Below are 20,859 nucleotides of genomic sequence, written 5' to 3'. Positions count from 1 at the left end.
ACTCCCTGCCCCCCTCCTCCTCATCCAGCACCACTGCAGGAACTGCGGGGAGATCTTCTGCAACAGCTGCTCTGACAACGAGCTTCCTCTTCCTGCTTCTCCCAAACCGGTCCGTGTGTGCGACACATGTCATGCCATGCTGCTGCAGAGATGCTCCTCCAATCCCACAACCATCTGACCTCCAACCCTGGAATGCTCCTCAGTGCTTTGTCTCGATCGGCGTCTGCTGCTAACGGAGTCCCTCTGCTGCACGTGTGCAATCCTCCTCGCTGACTGACGGGACAAACTGTTAACCGGCTCCGAAACAGTGTGGACCGCAGATAATCAGCAGTCCTGGTCAGTGATATCAACCACAACCTGCACTGATGGTCACTCACGCGTCAACTGATCTTTTTGATGACGCAGTGCCAAATGTCCAAATCCAATTCAAAATCCAGGTTCCAAATTTGATTGAGTCCAGAGCTTACCGTGCATTCCATTTAGCAGGAAGGCGAGGACCTGAACTCAAATGACAATGGCAAATGGGACGCCCCTCTTTGTTACCTGTCTGTTTCTTCAAATGTAACAGCACAAGTAGAATGCGCCATAAATGCAGTTGGTGACATGTGATGTACAGGTTTGGTGATCTGCACAATTCAGCCAAGTTAAACTGTAAAATCTTTGTTTAAAGGGTCACGGAAGAAAAGTGCCGTTTGGGCAGCTATGGTGAATCGGGCCTCTTTGCCACAAGAACCTTTTTTCTTTTGCGTGACCAAGATATTCAGTTTCCTCTGAGGACGTGAGCATTGTTCCAAGTGGTCGGGAAATCGTTGGGAATTCTGCTGCTCCAGGATCAGTCGCCAATTACTCACTTTTACACAAGTTTTCATTCAGTCATCGGACAATAGTGAGTGGAGATCCAATCTGCCTGGCGTCAAGTGAATGCACATATTACCTAGTGTTGAACAATGTTGGTGCCAGTTGTGCCTGACCAAGTCCTGACACATGACTTATTGCCAAAATCAGCCTGTATGTAGAAGTGACAGTAGCGTCGTGGAACCTTGAAATGCACTGAACCCAGAAAGACGCAACTGTCCGCAGCCTTATTTCTCATCGCACACATTTCAGTAAATTAACTCACCCATCATCATCCTTCAGTCTGCTTCATTTCAGTGACAAACTGTGGCAGAAAACCCTCCAAAAAGTCATTCAGGTTCTGTGTGCGTTTACAATACTTGCTACTTTTTGAAGATGTACTGTTTCATATGTTATGAAGGTGAAACAGATGTGATTCAACATGAGATGTTTCTCAAGTATTTGTACAGCTGGAAGTATTTTTTGTGAACACAGATGTCACACTTGCAGAATCGTCAGTGTCATTGTTGCCAACAGCATGTTGTCGCCACCGTAGCAGTTCGATTAAAGAGGTTTCAACAATTTAGTTCAGGTGTGGGGTCTTCCATGAGCATCTGTGCTCCTGAACAAACCAACTGGTTGTTCAGGCTCTGACACTGGTGAGTGATGCTGATGTGCTATTCCTACCAATCAATCGGCATTGAAGGGGCAGAGACAACCAGGAACTTAATATAAAATTTATTCAGCAAATGTACATCAGCCTCATGGCGCATGTCACAGCTCAAATATAGCTTTTATTTTTACTTCCACCATTTAAAAATGGAACACAATTTTCAACCAAATTCCGTAATGAAGGTGAAAACATTCATAAAAAACACCAGCTCACATTTATCAGTTTCCAAAAAGCAAAGCTGACCACGTCTCAATCTCTGAAAACTATTCAAACTATTTCAAGTCTTTTTTATGTTAAAAGAAGATTTTTTTTTAACTGAACCACTGAGTCAAAAAACAAAAACAAAAACTGACAGTCAGTTTCAACCTTATGGTTTGGAGTTTCAAATCAAAACAAAATCGACTGGTTTGGGAATGGTGGAGGCTGTCTAAGGTCTGATCGAACGCAGGAGGCGGAATTATTGCAGCACCGCTTCAGATCAGCTCTCCTGTTTGGAAAACACTTCCTGGTTAAATGTGGCCTAATGATCGGCAGACAAACGCTTCAGGATGGATAGGAAGGAAGAGATGACATCAGTATGCGCCTCGCAGCCCACCACTCCGCGAACCCCCGCCACCTCCGGAGTTACCGTAGTAACTGCTGCGACCTGAGAAAACATTGGACGGATCGTCAGGAGGTCCACACCAAACACTTCAAACCCAAACTCTCACAGACTAAAGGAAGGACCACATTATGGAAATTCCTGGTTGTCGTCACCAGAGATAAAACCAAAAGCAAATCTTACAGAGCCGTCTAAAAGGCCTCAAATATAAAGGCTTTCTGAAGCTTCACTCGACCTTCACATCCATTTAAACACCAGGAGTAGAAGCTGCCAAGCAGCTGGTTTTCTATGGCTGTTGAATGATGTTAGTAAGAAAGTTCTCAAACAAAGCTGATTCCTGAAGTCGGGTTCTGTCCCAGGTCTCAGCACCTGACAAGGCCTTGTCTCGAAGTTAAATCACCCTGTGAGAGTAAATTGTTCTTCAACCATCACCAGTCTCACAACCTCCCACGTGATGCCCACCTCACCGTTACTCTGCTGAAACAAACAGGCTAGTGTGATGATCAGAACTGAGCAGTCCCTTAAAACAAATGTTGCTCACGTGTCTTGTGATTGGTCCAATTTCTGGAGGACTCTGGGTCGCTCTCCTCTCTTTCATCCTCAGAGCTCATCGGTGCTGTTTATGAATTATTCCAAAATGAGAAACAACACCGCGGGTCAGTTGACAAAATGACCACATGTGACATGTAGAGAATTCAGAGGGAGGCAGGTGGACGAGTGCAGAGCGCTCACATGCAGCTGAGAGAAGGAGACAGAAACCTGATGCTCTAATAGAGAGAGGGGCTGCCACATAATGGCAGACTAGATTGTGTGAACCGGGTCTCCATTTGTGAGAACTTCAAAGGCCCTGGAAAGAGCATGTGACCGTACCAGGAAGTGAGCACAACCATCTTTAGGTCTGTAAATATTGTGAGCCTGGCATCAGCTAGCGTGACTTCACCAGTGCAGCGATTTAGCTTCATATTATAAACAGTTTCACCAAACAGTTCTAAACACTTGATATCCAACCATCGTGAAGAATGAAGGACTTACTCATTTCAGAAGAACCACTGGACGTTGAGTTGAGGAACAGCTCGATGTAGCGGTGCTCTGTGAGTGAAAGCACACCTCAGAAGTTTTACTTGACTGGTTAGCACCAGATTGACAGAAACTTCCTTACGCATGTGGTTCTTGTCTTTGGACATGGCAGCCACGGCGTCTTCGTGGCAGCGGAACTCCACGTCTGCTTCACCGGTTGACTTTCCGTTGGGGGCCACGTCGAAGTGAACTCTCAGAGGGTTCAAAGGAGCGAAGAACTGCACAGGACAAACGTTAGTGAAGGTTCAAGTTTGAGGTGACTCTCAGGCAGCGGCGTCCTACCTTGGCGACATCCCCCTCTGTTGCACGGAAAGGCAGACCCCTCATGTGGACAAAATGGCCGCTGTGGAACGCTGAGCCGCTGTCACTTTGCCCGCCGTATCCTCCCATCCCTGTGAGGTCATCAGACAAACTGAGCACTCTGCTGTGCAGCCCTGCGACAGCGCGCTGGCGACAGGTACGTCACCTCTTCCTCCTCCTCGCTCTCCTCTGCCACGATCGTCAAACATGCCGTTACCAAAACCATAGTTGTTGAAGCCGTTGTAGTTGTCAAAGTTACTGTAACCTGGAGACGAAGAGCCTTAGACACACACTGACACTATCAGCAATATCTGCCAGAGCCTCACCTCCTCCGTAGCCTCCACCACCACTCCTCATGTTGTCCACCATGCCCCCATTTCGACTGCCGCCGGGCCCATAGTAGCCCCCTCCTCTCGGGCCTCCCGTCATGGGTCGGTCATAGGGTCCGGGCCTCTGGCCGCTGATCCCCCTCCTGGGAGGATCGTAGTAGCCTCTGATCTCATTGCGGCTGCTCTTAAAGATTTCTATATACCTGTGGGCAGTGGGTCCGTGATGGCAGACGCATGTGTTAACAGGAGGAATTGGCTACCTCTTTACAACACACACACACACACACACACACACTTACACTCACACACAGACAAGGTTCACATGTAAAACGTCTTATGTTTGGACCTGGAGCAGGCTGACTGGACAACAGTGTGGTCATTAACTGGACTTACGGCTGGTTAGCTACCCCAACCTCACCAGGCTGCCTTCACTGTCCACAAGCATTACACAACTGAACCCTGCCCCTTGTTTATGGTATTAAATATGCAGTTAAACAAGCTCCAAGGTCAAAGGCTGCACATTAAATGTTATTTTAAAAAAAACAGGACATTCAAGAAAAAAAAAAAAAAAATCACACAGTTTGCACACATACATTATGACATCCTTTTAAACTTGCTTCTAGCACACCAACCATTAAAAATGAGCCACTGTACTAATCACACCCATCAGAGCCCCCATCAATCCCAGAGAAGAAGCCCAACCCAGTCCAGCCCGTCCCTTGCCCTCTGTCCCACCTGTGCCCTATTCTTTCCTTGTGTTTCCCCAGAGCCTTCTCTGCTATCTCCTTTGAGGCAAACTGCACGAAGGCTTCCCCTGTGCTCCTCCCCTGGTAGTCCATTGGCAGTGTAATCCCATTTGGCACGATTTTCAACCCTTCAACCCAAGCACACATAGATAGATTGGTCGGTAGGTATAGCAAACACCCTGGGCATCAGTGGAGCTGTCAGAATGTACAGGTCAGCACAGTAAATGCAGTAAAACTGTCAATAAAGATTAGGAGAAATGAAAACATGACATTCACGAAGAGGGGGGGTGGGATGAACACTGGTCTGGAGTCAGCTGAAAATGTCAGATCATGGGGTTGATTCAATGTTTAGGCTGCATCAATTATTTAGTGTGGCTCTGCTGACTCGGCAAACAAAAACAAGTGAGGAGCTGCTCAGGCTGAACAAGCTCAATCATGTACTTGTATATCAAAGTAAGCTCATGTTCATGTAGTAGTTCTCCACAAATGAACATATTGGGTATATTTATGTGCCTCGCAGCTTAGATGGAAACAAAAGATATTACATAATGTTGAGGGCGGGAAGAGCGGCACAGAAGGAAACAGCAATTCTCACAGTGGTTTCTGGTATTATAGTAGTTTCCAAAATGTAACTGCATCAAGGAATCCCGATATTGTTTCCCCTTATGTGTGTTAATTGTTGTTAATTTTGTATACACGAAGATGGACCCTAAGACTATTCTCAGTGTTCTCCCCAAGTAAAAATAAAAACAACATTCATAATACAGCAGCTGATAAAATGGTTTTAGGTGTTCTATGTGTCAAGACTACACATCAGTATCACTGAAGACAGTGTTGACAGTTCAGTTAACACTTGATCAGAAACGGAGTAGCGAGTTCAAGTACCTGAGAAGAACTGAACAATTTCCTCCTTGCTGCAACCAAAGGGCAAACCACGAAGTCTCAGCATGCAGCCACTGCTGCTGTCATAGTCAGCAGGGCCGTTGCGTTTCAGCACCCAGTCCATTTCACTGCGATTCGACTTGAACACTGAGGGGAACACAAGTGACTTCAAACTCTGTTTGCTGAATCAAAGTAAATCTATAGCTGTGTGTTTTTGACGTACCCTCTATGTATCGATGTCCCATGTATTTACGGTCTTTGGCGAGGGCATTTTTGAAATCCTCTGACGTTTTAACCTCAATAAATGCCTCTCCACTAGGACGGCCTTCTTTTGAGAAGGTGAAACACACGCCATCAACTTTGCCTACAATGTCACAATCTGTGCACAAATATGATTGACGCAAGTTAGGAAAATGTATGACGACACTGTAGGGTTGTGTTCTCACCGGAGAAAAAACTGGCAACCTCTTCTGGAGTGCACGACCAAGGAAGTCCTCTGATCCGGACGACGTAACCTTCTTCACTTGATGACATCTTCACTGACACTGAAATCAACAAAGCATAAGTAAGAATTCACAGCAGTTAGCATTACAGTAGGTTGACTGAAACACTGAAACTTTTCACGTTGCACATTAGACGTGACCAATTTTATGAAACAACGACACGGTGCACGGCAACTTATCGGAAAACTTGGCTTTATTGTCATCGACGCAGCATAAACATGGAGGCCAGCAGTTAGCAACGCTTTGGATATCGCTTCCTCTTCTCCCGTTTGATGTTGAACAACTCAATGATGCAACAAAGACGACGTGTTCATACAAAACAACCAGTGTGCGATACAGCAGAGCAACCTCCGTCGCGAAATGTGTCAAATGTGAATAAGATAAAACATGTATCTGGCTGGTTTATTAAAGAGTTATCTAGTCTTCGGATGAGCTTTCTACTAGCTAGATGCTAGCAGTTAGCTGTGGGACACTATCAGCGGTCAAGTGCACATAACTAATGGGTACATCAACGTCCGACACCTCGTTTGTTTGGCATTTAAAACTCTTTATCCAATGCAAACATATTCCTAACCTGAAGTTGAATCGGCGAAAGTGGAATCAAGGCTTTGCCACCGGCGTCTCGCTAGCCCGACGGATCAGGTAACAGACGAGGAGCCGCTCAGGTATATTATCGCGAGATCAGGAACTAACGCGAGACGATGATGAGACGAGGACATGGCGTGCGCTCGGGATTTCAAAGAAACGTCCTTAATAATGACGCATCGTCATATCCGGGTTCTGGTCATTCAACGATGACAACAAGAGAAAAAGTAAAACGGAAGAAAAAAAAAATAACACATACATTATAATGCTATAGTTTCATCGAGTTTAAACAATCATGTATTACAGATTCATGTAAAAATAATAATAAAAAAAAGGAATTTACGTTGTAAACAGATAATTACCACTGTAGAAAACATGATCTATGCATAATCTGTTTACAATGTAAACAACACAATGATGAATTACACAAAACGAATTTTACTTTGCAAAAGAATATTTCTGTTCTCATGAACTGTTATTCAGTGATTTATAATGTGCGTCATATTATTTTAAAGCTATAGAATGAAAGTGGCACTGTTTAAGTTGCTAGTTTGAATTAGCTCTCTAATATAGTCAAACCAGCTCCAGCAGACTGCAGAACACACACAGGGGAAGGTAATGTATTGGGTCAAAGTCCAAAGGGAAGATTGAATCAGTCAGCCACAAAGCCTCGACCAAAAACCTCCAGCTGCGTGTTACGAACCTTCTGCAATGGAGATTCCAGTTTTTACAGTAGATGCCTTCACCAATTTACCTTTCAAGGGCAACCCTGCAGCCATATGTCCACTCCTGCATGTAAGTAAAGCATTTCATTCATTTATTCATCCCTGACTTGAATTACTTCCATATGTTTTGTGTTACCGGACATCAGGAGCTGAATGATGAATTGTATCAGAAAATTGCCACAGAGATGAACCTGTCAGAAACGGCTTTCATAACCAGGATTAACCCCTCAGACGACTTCATGAATGGTAAGTGAAAGTCAGACCAAAGCTAGTATCCACAGTTGAAACTATAGTAGATATCTGGTCACTGTTTATTGAATGCAAACGTCAGGAGAACACATTCTACGACCTTCGATCGTGTGTGTGGTGTTCTACTTTTATATAATTAATTTTATACATATATATATAATATAATATTTAATAATATTTAAAACAGTGATAATATTTGTGCATGTTTTCAGCATCAAGATTCCGCCTTCGTTGGTTCACACCAACAAACGAAGTGAACTTGTGTGGGCACGCCACACTCGCCGCCGCTGCCGTCTTGTTCCAGCACAAGAGTAAGGTGTTCGAAATGAATCAGTCATTTGGGCTGTAACACAGAGGGAATTGAATATACAGTAGTGCTCCGGTTCTCGGCCATAATCCGTTCCAGACGGCTGTTCGAGAAGCGATTTGTTCGAAATCTGAATAAATTTTTCCCATTACAATTAAAATAGAAAAAGAAATAATGCCTTGAAATAGGCTTTTGTAGAAGTGAATGTAGAGTGTCTGCTGCAGGTGCGCTGTTCCTCTATGTGTGTGGCCGCTGCATGTGGGAGGGGTTGCCGAGTGAGTGAGGTCTCTCCAGAAGTGAAGAGGTGCCCGGAGCGTGTCCAGCTCTGAATGTGTGCTTCTGTGCAGTTTGGCTGTGACAAAGTCATAAACCAAGTAACGCTCTGTCCGAGACTCGCCTCATCCCTGTCCCAGCTCCAGCCCACAACAGGACATCAAACCCTGGAGTGCGCGCTCCAGCCTCGGAGGTGTGGAGAGCGAGCACCTCCCCTGTGACACTCTACCACGGTCCAGTGCGGAGACAGGAAAGGTTTTACACCTCAATATGAAGAAAAAACAGTCAGTAAATGTAGCTAACGGGACACGTCTGCATACAGAGGCTGCGTTATACACAATAACAAAACGCGTCGTGGGTCAGCTGATCGGTCTGCGCACGTTATGTTTTTTCCGTCTTTTTTAGGGGCGTTCGAGTTCTGGATTTTCATTCGAAATCCAAAGCAAAAAAATCTCTAAATTTTTGTTTGAACTCCGATTTGTTCAAAGTCCGGGACGTTCGAAAACCGAAGTACCACTGTATTACAGTTCCCACGATGTTAAGACACAACCCTCCAGGTAAAGCCACAACAGACACAGTTTTGGCTTCAAAAGTAGGACAGCACAAGGCATTCGCGTGTACAAGCGATGGGTGGATGAGGTCTCATGAAACGGTATCGCAGGATGGATGAAACAGTGCTGTAATTTTTGGTCCACTAGACGGCGCTCTTGTTTTAAAAATGACGTGAGGCTTCATTGAATTAGTCAAGTCCAAACATTTTACAGCAGACAGTGCCACCTGGCGGCCACTGAAAATCGGGTCATGAAACCTCATCGACCCGTCACTAGCATGCACTCATCTGCATTGACAGTGCATCGCAACACATTTTAAGTCTTAAACAATATGCACTCTGGTTTGAAAATAGAGAACAAATCAGGTATTTGATCATTTTAAATGCAGAGTGAAATTATGAAAGAAGTTTGTTAATTTGTGTGTATGGCCTTTGTCAGAAAATGTCAATTCCAGACTGGTGTTTGAAACCAAGAGTGGAGATCTGTCGGTTCGACAGCTGGACGAGAACTTTGTGATGGACTTCCCACTCAACACACCCACAAAGCAGGTAAGAGTCTGATCGAAACATCTAATCTAATGATAATTCCACCTTGCTTTTGTGTTCAGGATCCCAATAACTTCAGAGACGTTATCAAGGTCAGTCAGCTAGCCATTCTATTTTTTGATGATGCTGTGCGGATTGCGTCCATAACCCATGATTCTGTCCCTGTGATGCAGGCGGCTGTGGGAGACCACCTAGTCCAAGACGTGTATCTCAATGATCGTACCAAAAAATTGCTGGTGCGACTTGCTGACAGCTGTGACAGGTATCCAGAGTGAATCATCAGGTCCCTCTGAACGGACCATGAGTTCATCTGCTCACTCACGCAGATGACAGAAGTTGATTCTTGTTAGCTCCACAAACTTCACTGACACCGATGTCTGTCTTCAGGACAGTGCTAACCAGCCTGAGAGTCGACCCTGCTGCTCTCTTGAGCAGTGAGAGAAGCGGCACTGTGAAAGGACTCATCGTCACTATGAAAGGTGATTCAGAGAGCAAGTGCAGCTTTAAATGCACAGTATATATTTCAACCAAAATTAGGATTATAATGGAGCATGCTATTGATTTCAGGATCTCCAGACCTCCAGCCAGGATATGACTTCTACTCGAGGTATTTTGCTCCGTGGAATGGAATTCCTGAGGATCCTGTTACTGGTAGGGATGATATTGGGCAGCACACCATGGACAGATTCACTTTCTGCTGGTGGTTACATCTCTTTGTTCGGACAGGATCAGCACACACAGTCCTGGGCAGCTACTGGTCGTCTGCACTGGGAAAGAAGAAACTGCTTGGTAAGCAATATCAGCAAGATCAGCAGATGTTCCCTTGTGACCTGTTAGGGGTCACCGTTGGAGCTGAATACCATTCTTAAGTGCTACTCCAATATTGAACTTCAACATGTTGGAGATGAGCTTCAGATTCATGGAATTTAGTTTTCATGCGTCCATTCTTCTCGTACAAAAATAGCAATTTTCTTTTGTGAAAAAAAAAAAGGAAGCTACAGTACAGTGGTTGGGCAGTATGTAGTGTAATTTAAGTAAAATGTCCTGTTTCTGCCTGTTTCAACCAGAGCTAGTCACATTCCCAACAGATTGTATTTCATCCTGTCTATATGAGACTTTTCTACTCCAACGATCTCACCTACCCTCTAAGCACCTTCTCATACTCCTGGGACACATGTAAACCACCACCTGAGGACTAGCAGTCTGCGGACGGGTTGCACTTTTGACATGAAAACCCCTCCCTCTGGTGTCCCCTCAGCGTACCAGTGCTCCAGTCGAGGAGGAGAGCTGGAGCTGGAGATCAGAGATGACGGGAGGATCAACATCACTGGGCGAGCCGTCACTGTGCTGCAGGGAACTATCACGCTGTGAAAGAAGCTCAACCAAAGAAAACATCACCTCACAACTTTATTTCATGTACAAGACAAGAGACGAACACAATTACATATTGGAATTAAAATAACATTAACAAATGAGGTGGACTCACGGTTGATGAGATAGAACAACACATATATCACATCTAAATATCACCAGCTTATTGTGATAGCTTAATACAATCTATGTAAAATGATGAGTGTTCTTGATATGGAAAAACGATTACAAACAAAAACCACACTCTTCTCTCCTTCCTTGTAGCCGAGCTTGTGATCGAGTCGTAAGGCTTGGGAGACGGACAAACCCAAACTTTTTCAAACATCCAGTTATGTTATTCCATGTTAAACCGAACAAGGAAATGAGCGGGTGATTCCTGCCAGTGTCACAGTCTTCAGTATACTTATCTTCTCATTCACAGAGCTACATTTCATAAACCAGCGACGAGATCAGAAAAGATTTCATGTCGGAAGTTCATTGCAGTCCTCTGCTCCACGGCTGCTGCAGTGAGCGAGTCACATCACAGGTGCATGTTGGGTAGCTCCTTGTGAGCCGATGGTGGAAGTTGGATGATGTGGAGTCAGAAGTTCAGGAAAACAAAGTGCACTGCACATATAAGCTGGAGGTTCAATCTGCAACATCCTCTGATGCCTTCAAATAAATTGCATGATGAAAATATAACCATGGATTCACTTCATATTTGACAAAGAAAAATGACGACGGTTAATCAGGAATAAACATTTCATATCAATATTTGGCTCTAATGTCGATAGAAGACATTTAACTGTCATGGTGCAGCATGGCACTTGCTGACACTGACAGGTGTCCTCACTTTCAGTACTCAGCAGATGGCGCTGTCTGGAAATTATGTGAGGTTTCTTTGAAGTGGTTGTTAAAAATCCCAAGTTTTAGAGCGCCATCTAGTGGGTTCTGAAAATCCAGACACTGTTTCATGAAGCCCAGCACTGCGGACAGCTCATAGATAATGAAATGAGTCAGTTATTTAAGTCAGCACATCACATTTGAGAGGCAAAAACTGAGGAGTTATCATTGATGAGACGTGTCAAGTCTGTCTCGAAAGGATATCATCTCCTCCTGCTGGAGATAATTGAGCAGCTTCTCCACCGGAGCGTATCTCCTCAGTGTGGCCGCGGAGCCCACCATCAGCAGTTTGTGTTTCGCCCTGGTGATGGCCACGTTCAAGCGACGCCAGTCCTTCAACAGTTCTCCCAGCTGTCGCAAAGGCAAGCTCAGTTGAGATATTGGAGAACAGCAACCGTTCTGTTCATACAAACGTCCTCACGTTCTCCTCTTCCGTGGTGCTTCTCACAAAAGACAGCACTATGACACTCTTGTCGCGTCCTTGGTACTTGTCGACTGTGTTCACCTCCACCCCAGTGAAGGCAGGTGACTGCAGCAGAGCAGAGATGCTCTTCAACTGTTGTCTGTAGGGGGCGATCACGCCAATATCACTGGGCTTACATCCTGCCTGGATATAGAAAAAACATGGCTATTTTATTTGCGACTGAACGGCAGGTGACTGACATCTGCAAACCTTCAGGAGGAGCGAGAGCAGCAGGTGGATGATGGCCGCCTCCGTGTGGTTGCTGACACCACCTTGCTCTACTGACTCCAACGCTGGAACCTGCAAGTGTAGGTTTTGTGTCTTGTATTTATCTTTGCCGATCCCAGCGCGACAACCACACCGAGACCACACTAGTTTCAGATGTTACTCACCAACGAGCAGTCCAGGAAGCAAACAGGGCTGCTGGGCAGCAAAGCGGCCTGAATCCAGGTGAGATCCTGCATCGGACGACTGCAAGAGAAGGAGCTGAGCTCAGACTGGACCGACTGTAGACCAGGCAGGGAGAGAAGGGCCGTCGCCGTCCGCTCAGATCCACACTCCAGTCGTCCCTCGTACATCAAACAGTTGCTGAGAGACATAATCTGCCTGGAAATGCAGTCGGGTGAGCGATCAGAACTCAGACCTGCAAACAATATTACAGATAACAAGACAACAATTTACTTGTTCATGCGGTACTGAACGTTGAGTTGGACCACGGCCTCGCTGTGGAGCTCAAGCCGCTTGAACAGACTTTCGTCCATACCGAGAGACCTGAGAGAAAAACAAAACAAAGAACTTCAATAAAGTAACAATAATAATTAATTATAACATTATTATGGATAATTAATTACAACAAAACATTAATTTAATTTAATTTAGTTGAACAGTTTGCTCTCCAGACAACACAGAACCCCCACTCATCACACTGATGCATAAGACACGTCTCAGCTAGGATGATAACAACAACAACAAACATGGAGGAATCCCTGAACAAAAGCAAACAAAAGCATCTGTTTGCTTTTGTTCAGGGAGGTTTTTCGCTACACAATGGCCAGGGTTTCCACTACTCTGAATGTATTTGAAATTCTTATAAAATTGAAATTCTTATACAAACATTTTCAAGACATTAAAGAGCTTTAGTTTAAATAAGGTGAGATAAAAACTTGACTATAGACACCATGATTTATTGTGCTATTGTCAAACTGATGCAAAATAAACAATATTTTGTTGTTTAAATGTATGTTTGGGTCTATGAGTTGACTCAGTAATATACCAAATTCATTCAAACTGAATAATGTGGCCCCTTCTGGCAAATTAATCGAATACCACCCCTAACATATATATCCCACCCCTAATAATTATATCAAAATGTATTAGAATATTAATTATGATGAAAAGTTCCATCTTCTCTGTGTCTCTGTTGCTGAAAACTAAATCACTAAATAATTTGATCAGAGACAGTCATCTCTTCCTGAACCTCCTGTGAGGGCTTTCAAACCAATAACCCAACTTGTGACTCACACTTTACCTGGCCGCCTGGTTTTGCACGATGGGTGGCAGCTGCTGATGATCTCCGACCAGCACAAACCTTGAGGCGAAGAAAAGTGGGCCCAGACAGATGGGCTGACTGATCTGTGAGGCTTCATCGACGATGCAGAAGTCAAACCGTCGGCGCGAGAAGATGGGGTGGTTGATGCCCATGCAGGTGGTTGCTACCACCAGCTGGGTCAAAGTTTTGAAAACAAATCCAGGTTAGTAAAAGGAGCTTCACTTAGCCAACTACCAAGAGAAAATTCAAAGTGAATTATGCTTCAACATGTAACAAATTCATTGCAAATTAATTCTTCGTCTCTTGATTTAATATGTTTGAATCCAAGTTTGGATCTAATGTGAGACCATAAAGTTGAAGTGGAACATCAGATGGTGATGGATGAATGGACTTCTCACCTCTTTACCATAAAGCTGCTCCAGCTCCGGCAGTGTGCGGACGCTGCTTTTCCTGAGGCTTTCTTCCGTGTATGGCAGGATGTCTGGATGCACCTGACAACAGCAAGACCAGCATGTAAGACGACCAAATCTATTTCCAACAAACAAACTGGTTGAAAACAGACCTTTTGACCTTGACCTAGACGCAGAAACCCAATGCGGAAACGCTTGAGCTTCAACAGGATGTTGTCGACGGCAGAGTGAGTGTAGCTGGTCAGAAGCACGCTGAAGCCGCAGGCGTGGAGGATCCGCACCTAGAGAAAATGGACCATTGACACATCGGCACGTCATTACGCTTTCAAAAGAGGACGATATTCACTTTACCAGAGTGCAGATGGTCGTAGTTTTGCCTGTGCCCGGCATCCCGACAATCAGTGTGTAGTCTTTGGACAGCAGCACCTTCTTCATGGCCTGTTTCTGTGGCTTGTTGAGACCTACGGCACAGAGTTGCTTAGCGGAGGTCATATGTTTATATTCAGAGTGCAGGCTGGTGCTCACCCTTCAGGATGTTAGCCACCGTGTCCTTGCCCTCCCGGGGCAGAACAGAGCTGAGATTGGTGATGAACTGTGGAGGACGATGGTCCACGATCAGCTCTCGGAGACGGTCACTGAAATGAAAACAAGAATTTAGGCACGTGTTTCTTCTGAGAACATAACGCAGATGTTCCTACCCGTCTGGAGAGCTCTCCATCAGTCTGGATACATTCGTCATATGGGTACTGAGGCCCACCACCCCCTCATCACCGTCCACCCGGAACAAGCCGCCAGGACACTTGGACAAGTCCCTGCAATTGAAATTAGGTTCAAAAAGATGTTCCAGAGCTTGAATGCAGTACGTTTCCTCACCTGTCCAGGGTGCAATTGATCGCCCTGCTGCTGATGTCACGCAGGTAGCCTGTTGCCATGCCGACAAATCGACCTCCTTGGTCACTGAGGACAATGCGATCCCCGCTGGCCAAGCCCACGCTGGTCAGCACCGGAGCTTTGCTGCAACGCTGCAGACGATGGAGATAAACCCCCGGAGACTGGACCTCAACTGGACCAGCCAGCTGCAGGTTCCCAAAACAACTCCCATTCTTCTCACTGTCGAAAACATTATGGGCTGAACTTTATTGGAAACATTTGAAGATGTAGTTTTACTCTAGGACCCGGTTTCAAAATGTATAGGAAAGGGACTTATGGATACATATTTTAACCTGATGAAGAAATGTGGTTTGGCTTTGTGCAAGAGGAACATGTGCTTCCTAACAACCCTGTTGCGATGGCTCAGTGGATGACGCTTTTTTTTCCATGACGGGCAGCAGCCAAGACTCAGATGCAGCCAACATTTCAGAGCAGACACTTTCACAAACATGACCCAGAACGCTGCAGGTCTTACAACAACATAGGCTCAAACCTGGAGCTCATTACTACGGTAGAGTTTGTCACAATAAATTTTTTAATTCCGGATAAACCGATATAGGGCGCACTTGAAACTGTTTCTGTAGTCCTCTTGTGCTCTGTCCATTCAATGGGAGGCCATTTTGCCAACTTCAGTAAACAGCATTTTTATTTTGCTGCCGAGATACTGAATTAGCAGGAGAGATTCAATTCTTTAAAAGAAGCTTAATAGGTCCCCATTAGGTTTTTGAAACTCTCACTCACCTTTCCTCGACTGTGTGCAGCCAAACTCGCTTCCGGCCATTTTTGGCCTCCATGGTAGAAGCTTCCAGGCAGCAGAGCAGGACCCAGTGAGAGAAGTACTCCAGGTGTGGCAGAGCCAGATGACTCAGCTCCTGGTCCAGAAACTCACGTACAAACTCTTCACTGGTTTCTGCAGAGTTTCCAGCTCTGGGGACACAGAGAGCCGTTAAAATGCTCATAAAAAGGTGGCGGCTGAATATCCCTGGACTCACCTCTCCATCAAAGCGCAGTTTCTCCGCTGAGGGCAATACTGGCAGGTTTTCCTGTCCTCCACAATATCAGGGAGTCTAGCTAGGCGACTGCAGGCGCCATCCTTCGTCACGCAGTTGTGGATGTAATGCACCAGTGTGTTCCTCAACTTCAGCAGCTCTAAAAGGCACGAAGTTTCACGGTTGAGTTGAGTCAAACATGTTCCACAAAGGAAGAGGTTCAACGCACCCCTGTGGTCCATGTGGCTGGCCGTGACTGGGTGAAGGTTCGCGGTCTTCAGGTAGAGCAGGAAGCCGGCTGCTGGCTCATATCGCTCCAAACACATCAGCGTGTACAGAATCACCTGAAACACAAACAGAAGCTGTTAAAAAATTAAAAAAATGGCCGACACAAAGAACAATATCGTCAATGCACTCTGGTGCAGCAGACCAAATGTAGTCAGTCAAACAGGTGCACTGACCTGACTGCGGTGCTCTATTGAGTTCGACTCCTTCCCAGTTTTCAGCTCCAGGGGAATGACATGCTCCACCCTGCTCTCCTGGCGGCTATTCGGTTTGTGGATCCTGACTCGTGCAGTCACATCAATCTTTCCTTTCAGACCGAATCGCGGCGCCCACACGTTCTCTTCGATGTCCATCAGCTCCGTCAGCGAGACCGAGGAGGGCCCGCACTTGTTCGGAGCCATGCCGCTCCGTCTGAAACAGGTTAGCACAGCCTTAACTCCTCGTTTCACTCGACTACAGAGGAAAGATGGCATACGTTTTGAGGGCGATGGCTTTAGGTGCCGTGGTGCTGAGGTAGTCCTTGGCCCAGTGTTCCAGTGAAGGCAAGTACTCCTGAAGTTCTTGCTTCATCTCTTCCTGAGTCACTCCTAAACTGTACCTGAAGACACAACGTCTCATTGGCTTGTGACCATCAACCAGAAGATGAACCCCGAGTTTCCTACTCACATGTCCCCCAGACGCTGTGGACTGCACAGAGCCTGGTCAGCCAGCTTCAAGAGCGTGTCCAGAGAGAAGTCTTTGCACATGGCAGCTCGCTGAAAAACCTCGTGGACGATGGTCCCATTCAGCATTTGCTTGGAGCCGCCGTCAAAACTCTGCGAGACATTTCAGCGTGAGCAATAAAAGCAGAGATCAAAGATGGGAGTTAGAGAGGAAGGCCAACATTCCAGTAGGAGTACAACAATGAAAACTAATATTTCACACCTTCAGTGACAAACACAAAATTCAATACTTCACAACAAATTCAAAGGACTTCAAACCCACAGATCAAAATATACACAAGACAGTAGAAACCTGAAGTGCACTAAGCCTCTCATTTCCATTCGCACGGACAGCAGGTGGAAGTAGCGAGATGACTAAGGTGCTCTGCATGAAACTCAGCAGTAGATTTAATTCAGTGATACGTTTGTATGCTGTTTTTCTCCATGTCAAAACGCCCTGTTTTATGCTGGTCACATGACTAGAAAATGAATGGATTCAATTGAAGATTCTCATAAATCCAAATGGACCAAGACCAAAATTAAATCACTTCAAACCTACCATCCTTAGTTTTATTGCAATATAGTTTGTCTGTCCGAGTCATCCAGTTCACAAACTAACATGACGTTGTTTTTAACAGTCTAAAATAAATGCTGTTTAAAATAACAAAAACAATTTGAATAATAATAACTTCTCATACAGAGGTCGATAACATAAAATGGATCAAAATTGTATAATAAACAGCACACACCGCTTCCAAGCTTGCTGGTGAGACAGACGGGTAAAAGTATTTAACAAGTAATATCAAGTAATAAGTTATCATGAACAGAGGCTGAGGCCTGACAGAACATCTGATCCCTGGGCACAAATTGACTTTTACATCCTTAAAATGATCCACTCGTACCTTAAACATGTCGCTGAGAACTGCCCTCCTCATACAGCGGATGGAGCTGGAGATGCTGGTGCCTGAGATCAGACTGTCAGGAAACAAAACCAGGAGGCCCTGATCCCGGTCCACCTGCCAGTGTCCATGAGCAGACGAGCCCTCCAGATGAACCACGTCACCACAAAGAACTGGAGTCGTTTCCCTGCAGGGTGCAATGTGTGTTACAGAAAAAAAAATACTCCAGCTTAGAATGGACTTGGTACCAGCACACCTTCATGCTTTAGAGCAACCGTCTTACTGTAATAGCAGACAACACTCACCTGAATGTGGAATCACATTTAATATGGTTTAATAACCACATTAGTTTCTAGGATGATTTTCTAGTTATCAAGTGGGGAAAGATGTTCATGAACAGGTTTAGGCAGCACAGAATTTGGGATGACGTTCCACAGTCTGGAGCAGCATCACTGTCTCACTTTCATCGGACAGCCTACCATCCATCTTTCAGCAGACACGTCTCAGTGGGTTCCAGAGTTCTGAAGCACGTCATTGTCAGGATTTTGTGACCACAGCCCTCGTCCACGTCCAGAACCCAGTAGCGGTTGTTGATTCCTCCACAAAGTATGACGTGGTCCGGGACCTTACTGTGAAAGTGAGGAGACGGGAGTTTCCGATCTTCTAAGAACGTCCAAATGAATAATGACTTTATGGAATTGTTTTGGCTGATGTTCTCACCGTGGCTTCGGGGGCTTCCTTTTGGCGTCGCCTGGACCCATGTGTTCTGTAAACCAGTCCTCATCAAAATCCTCATCAGCAGGTATGTCTGAAGCACCTAATTTGAAACGAGATCCTGAACACACGTTTCCTTGTCAGCCATGAAGAATCCACCACATGCTACCGTACCTTTTCGTTCATCTCCTTTTAATATTTCGAGCATGTTTCCGTCTGATAATTTCTCAGGGAACATCAAAGGTGCATCCCCTTCTGGGCAGAGCCTTCGTTGCTGGTCAACAACAACATCCTCCTCCAGTACCAGACCACAGTCCAGTCTTTTCTCATCAGCCGTCTTGGGATCAGTAATGACTGTGAAACCAGTGTCTTCATCCACATCTTCCCCGCTTCTGTGCCCAGGTGCACTGCTGGATCTCGGTCTCTTGGCAGCGTGGATTTCTTCAGGGGAACTGTAGAGTCTTTTCAAGCTCATCTTTCTGTTTGTTCCCTCTTTTGAATCCATTCCGCACCCAAGAACTTTGCAGTGTGAGCTTCGAGAGATGGGGGACGTTTGCTCATGCTGGTTTTCATGCGCCTCTGAATGTCCAGAATTAGAGAGTCTGATTTGACTACTGGGCGTTTCCGGTATGGAGAGCAGGTCGGGAGATGAGAGGAGGTGATTTTCAAGGCTTACGAGGACGCTCCTCTTGGATGGAGAATCTGCCAACCCACAGGCAATTTTCTCTTCTCCTTTGGATTCAGCCGACCTGAAAACAGGTTGTTTTGTGGGACAGGTTCTCTGAAATGAAAATAAAGCAGTCAGTTACTGTATTATCAAGTTCTCTGTAATGGAGTCTTCCTCCGCCTGACATGCCGAACGTCAGCAGGACACAAGCATGTGTGGAGGAGGGGACAGTGAAAGGGACAATTGACAGCATCGCCTCCGAACCCTCCATGCATGGTAGTCATTCAGTTTGAGGCTTGTGACCTCCAGTGGTCAGATCTGCAATAAAGGTCAGACACTCCATGGTGCTGACGCTACAAAGTAGATACTTCACAAGACAAGCATGAGGCATAAAACGCTTTAACAGGTGCCAGTTAGAGTGATTACTGTAAACATTGACAAGCTATAATACACTGCTTGTAAAAGGCACTATAATGTTCAGTGTTTCAGCTCGGTCCTGTGAAACTGACCCCAAATTCCAGTTGAACAGATGTGGACTTTGTACCACAATGGTGGTACAGGAGTGCAACAAGATAAAATTCACAGAAAAGGCTGAGCGGTAGGATCAACTGTAGCCTCCATATTTTTGGCATAATTGCACAGTTATCACTTTTAAATAAACGGTATCAAAATTTAGTTTCAATACAATCATGAACTGAAGTCCTCTAGACACTGCTTGTTGCGCAAGTAATAACTTTTATGTCCAATTTATGAAATTCTGATAGAAATGACAGAACAGAAATTAAACAACAGACATATTTCTATCGTACACATGATATATATATATCGTTACATTGCCCACCACGATCTAAATGTTGCGTCAGCAAGTAGCAGCATTTCAATCATGTGACAAACCTGGTGTTCATCTGTCGGAGGCCGAGAGGTGAAGAAGACGGAAATGTTTTTCTGTCCGGCTGAACCTCCCTGCAGTGAAAAAAAACTGATAAGTGATCACGTGGCCTGAGCTGCCCTGGTAAAACAGCGGTAAAAAAACAGGCCTATGCTGTGAATGGAGAGCTTAAAGAGCATGGATGGTGGAGGAGCAGAGTTTTTCATGAAGTCTGAACTCAATGTTTATCGTCGGAATACTTTTGCTAATTTACAGTGATTTAAGGTTTTTGTTTTTCTTCGTCTTTCTTCAGGGGTTGCCGCAACAAGTCAGCCTCCTTCTCCTATCTCCGAGTCCCACCTGTCCTCACTGATAACATCCATGCACCTCACTGTTGCCTCCCTCTTCTTAAGTTGCCTGACGTTTCCCTCCAAGAGTCCAACCCATCCGAGCCTGTGCTGCCTCCGCCATCTGCACTGCTTCATGACGCCTTTTCTTTTTCAGTGCAAACTGCAGGATAACTCGTGGAGTGGCGGGACAACAATAGGGAAGGGGATGGAGTCACAGCAGAACTGAAGGTTTAGTCAGAAAGGATGTTGGTCAATTTGATACCATCGCAAACGCCGTCACATGATTCCATATTAGATCGTATTCAACGATGTGCTTCAACTGTAATAAGCAAATAGAAAGCGACGCGTATATTCACACGTGAAACACCTATGACCCCGAGACCAGTGAGTTTACCTTTGATTTCTTCAGGCGAGACATCATGGTTCTGACGTTCGTTTGCGCCGATGAAAACAGCAGGCCAGTTGCCGTTAACAACGTCAAACGTCAACTGTTTATCTGCGGGGTCCCGTTTTACAAGCGATCCTGTTCAAAGTACATTATCTTAATGCAAACACACACATTGTCAGCCGTGTTGGACACATTCAGAAGCGCGGCAAGCGT

The 20,859-nt window shown here is 45.3% G+C and overlaps 4 protein-coding genes across 10 annotated transcripts in view; 2 read left to right on the top strand and 2 right to left on the bottom strand.

The window, feature by feature from the left end:
* rufy2 (RUN and FYVE domain containing 2) overlaps nt 1-1,664 on the top strand; it is a 17,673-nt gene extending 16,009 nt beyond the window's left edge. For 3 of the 4 annotated variants that reach the window (XM_053864361.1, XM_053864360.1, XM_053864358.1), the window contains one exon: nt 29-1,664. In XM_053864361.1, the coding sequence (XP_053720336.1) occupies nt 29-178 (150 nt within the window). In that variant the 3' untranslated portion in view covers nt 179-1,664. The remainder of the gene's footprint in view (nt 1-28) is intronic. The other variant, XM_053864359.1, reaches the window with a different exon arrangement.
* On the bottom strand, nt 1,557-6,631 carry hnrnph3 (heterogeneous nuclear ribonucleoprotein H3 (2H9)). Of its 3 annotated transcripts, XM_053864363.1 has the most exons (12): nt 6,520-6,631; nt 5,889-5,987; nt 5,666-5,821; nt 5,446-5,589; nt 4,550-4,688; nt 3,812-4,017; nt 3,652-3,750; nt 3,468-3,577; nt 3,268-3,403; nt 3,141-3,197; nt 2,650-2,724; nt 1,557-2,153 (listed from the first exon to the last, which is right to left on the bottom strand). In XM_053864363.1, exons 2-12 carry the CDS (start codon nt 5,974-5,976, stop codon nt 2,080-2,082), a joined length of 1,284 nt encoding a protein of 427 aa, XP_053720338.1. In that variant the 5' UTR covers nt 5,977-5,987; nt 6,520-6,631; the 3' UTR covers nt 1,557-2,079. The 3 variants fall into 3 exon arrangements, with proteins under 3 accessions (XP_053720338.1, XP_053720340.1, XP_053720339.1); XM_053864365.1 differs by lacking the exon at nt 2,650-2,724; XM_053864364.1 differs by lacking the exon at nt 6,520-6,631 and having other exon boundaries at nt 5,889-6,165.
* LOC128758459 (phenazine biosynthesis-like domain-containing protein 1) lies at nt 6,318-11,211 on the top strand. 2 transcript variants are annotated; one of them, XM_053864368.1, is made up of 10 exons: nt 6,318-7,325; nt 7,402-7,501; nt 7,717-7,815; nt 9,074-9,183; nt 9,243-9,272; nt 9,354-9,442; nt 9,568-9,659; nt 9,748-9,831; nt 9,907-9,969; nt 10,439-11,209. In XM_053864368.1, the coding sequence occupies exons 1-10, from the start codon at nt 7,242-7,244 to the stop codon at nt 10,549-10,551; spliced, it is 864 nt and encodes a 287-aa protein (XP_053720343.1). In that variant the 5' UTR covers nt 6,318-7,241; the 3' UTR covers nt 10,552-11,209. The 2 variants fall into 2 exon arrangements, with proteins under 2 accessions (XP_053720343.1, XP_053720342.1); XM_053864367.1 differs by having other exon boundaries at nt 9,243-9,442; nt 10,439-11,211.
* Nucleotides 10,582-20,859, bottom strand: dna2 (DNA replication helicase/nuclease 2). The gene is made up of 25 exons (XM_053864357.1): nt 20,653-20,859; nt 19,935-20,003; nt 18,548-19,154; nt 18,380-18,476; nt 18,139-18,288; nt 17,663-17,846; nt 16,726-16,874; nt 16,535-16,657; nt 16,236-16,470; nt 16,004-16,118; nt 15,778-15,934; nt 15,527-15,712; nt 14,729-14,965; nt 14,554-14,667; nt 14,381-14,490; nt 14,207-14,316; nt 14,008-14,136; nt 13,844-13,936; nt 13,425-13,618; nt 12,578-12,667; nt 12,289-12,502; nt 12,107-12,196; nt 11,855-12,040; nt 11,638-11,784; nt 10,582-11,125 (listed from the first exon to the last, which is right to left on the bottom strand). Exons 1-25 carry the CDS (start codon nt 20,677-20,679, stop codon nt 11,072-11,074), a joined length of 3,867 nt encoding a protein of 1,288 aa, XP_053720332.1. The 5' UTR covers nt 20,680-20,859; the 3' UTR covers nt 10,582-11,071.

Source organism: Synchiropus splendidus, chromosome 5, assembly GCF_027744825.2.
Source record: "Synchiropus splendidus isolate RoL2022-P1 chromosome 5, RoL_Sspl_1.0, whole genome shotgun sequence".
NCBI classification, from domain to species: Eukaryota; Metazoa; Chordata; class Actinopteri; order Syngnathiformes; family Callionymidae; genus Synchiropus; species Synchiropus splendidus.
This window is presented reverse-complemented; position numbering and strand designations above follow the sequence as displayed.

Excerpts from the sequence above, each read along its gene's own strand:
- hnrnph3 (XM_053864363.1), bottom strand. The coding sequence starts at position 5,976 with ATGTCATCAAGTGAAGAAGGTTACGTCGTCCGGATCAGAGGACTTCCT. Across the intron at positions 3,751-3,811 it reads TGGTGGAGGCTACGGAGGAG|GTTACAGTAACTTTGACAAC; the intron begins GTGAGGCTCTGG and ends CTTCGTCTCCAG. Across the intron at positions 2,154-2,649 it reads TTGGACCAATCACAAGACAC|GTCGCAGCAGTTACTACGGT; the intron begins GTGAGCAACATT and ends ATGTTTTCTCAG.
- LOC128758459 (XM_053864367.1), top strand. The coding sequence starts at position 7,242 with ATGGAGATTCCAGTTTTTACAGTAGATGCCTTCACCAATTTACCTTTC. Across the intron at positions 7,326-7,401 it reads CCATATGTCCACTCCTGCAT|GAGCTGAATGATGAATTGTA; the intron begins GTAAGTAAAGCA and ends ACCGGACATCAG. Across the intron at positions 9,660-9,747 it reads ACTCATCGTCACTATGAAAG|GATCTCCAGACCTCCAGCCA; the intron begins GTGATTCAGAGA and ends TATTGATTTCAG.
- dna2 (XM_053864357.1), bottom strand. The coding sequence starts at position 20,679 with ATGATGTCTCGCCTGAAGAAATCAAAG. Across the intron at positions 15,713-15,777 it reads AACTGCGCTTTGATGGAGAG|AGCTGGAAACTCTGCAGAAA; the intron begins GTGAGTCCAGGG and ends CTGTGTCCCCAG. Across the intron at positions 12,668-13,424 it reads GTGCAAAACCAGGCGGCCAG|GTCTCTCGGTATGGACGAAA; the intron begins GTAAAGTGTGAG and ends TTTTTCTCTCAG.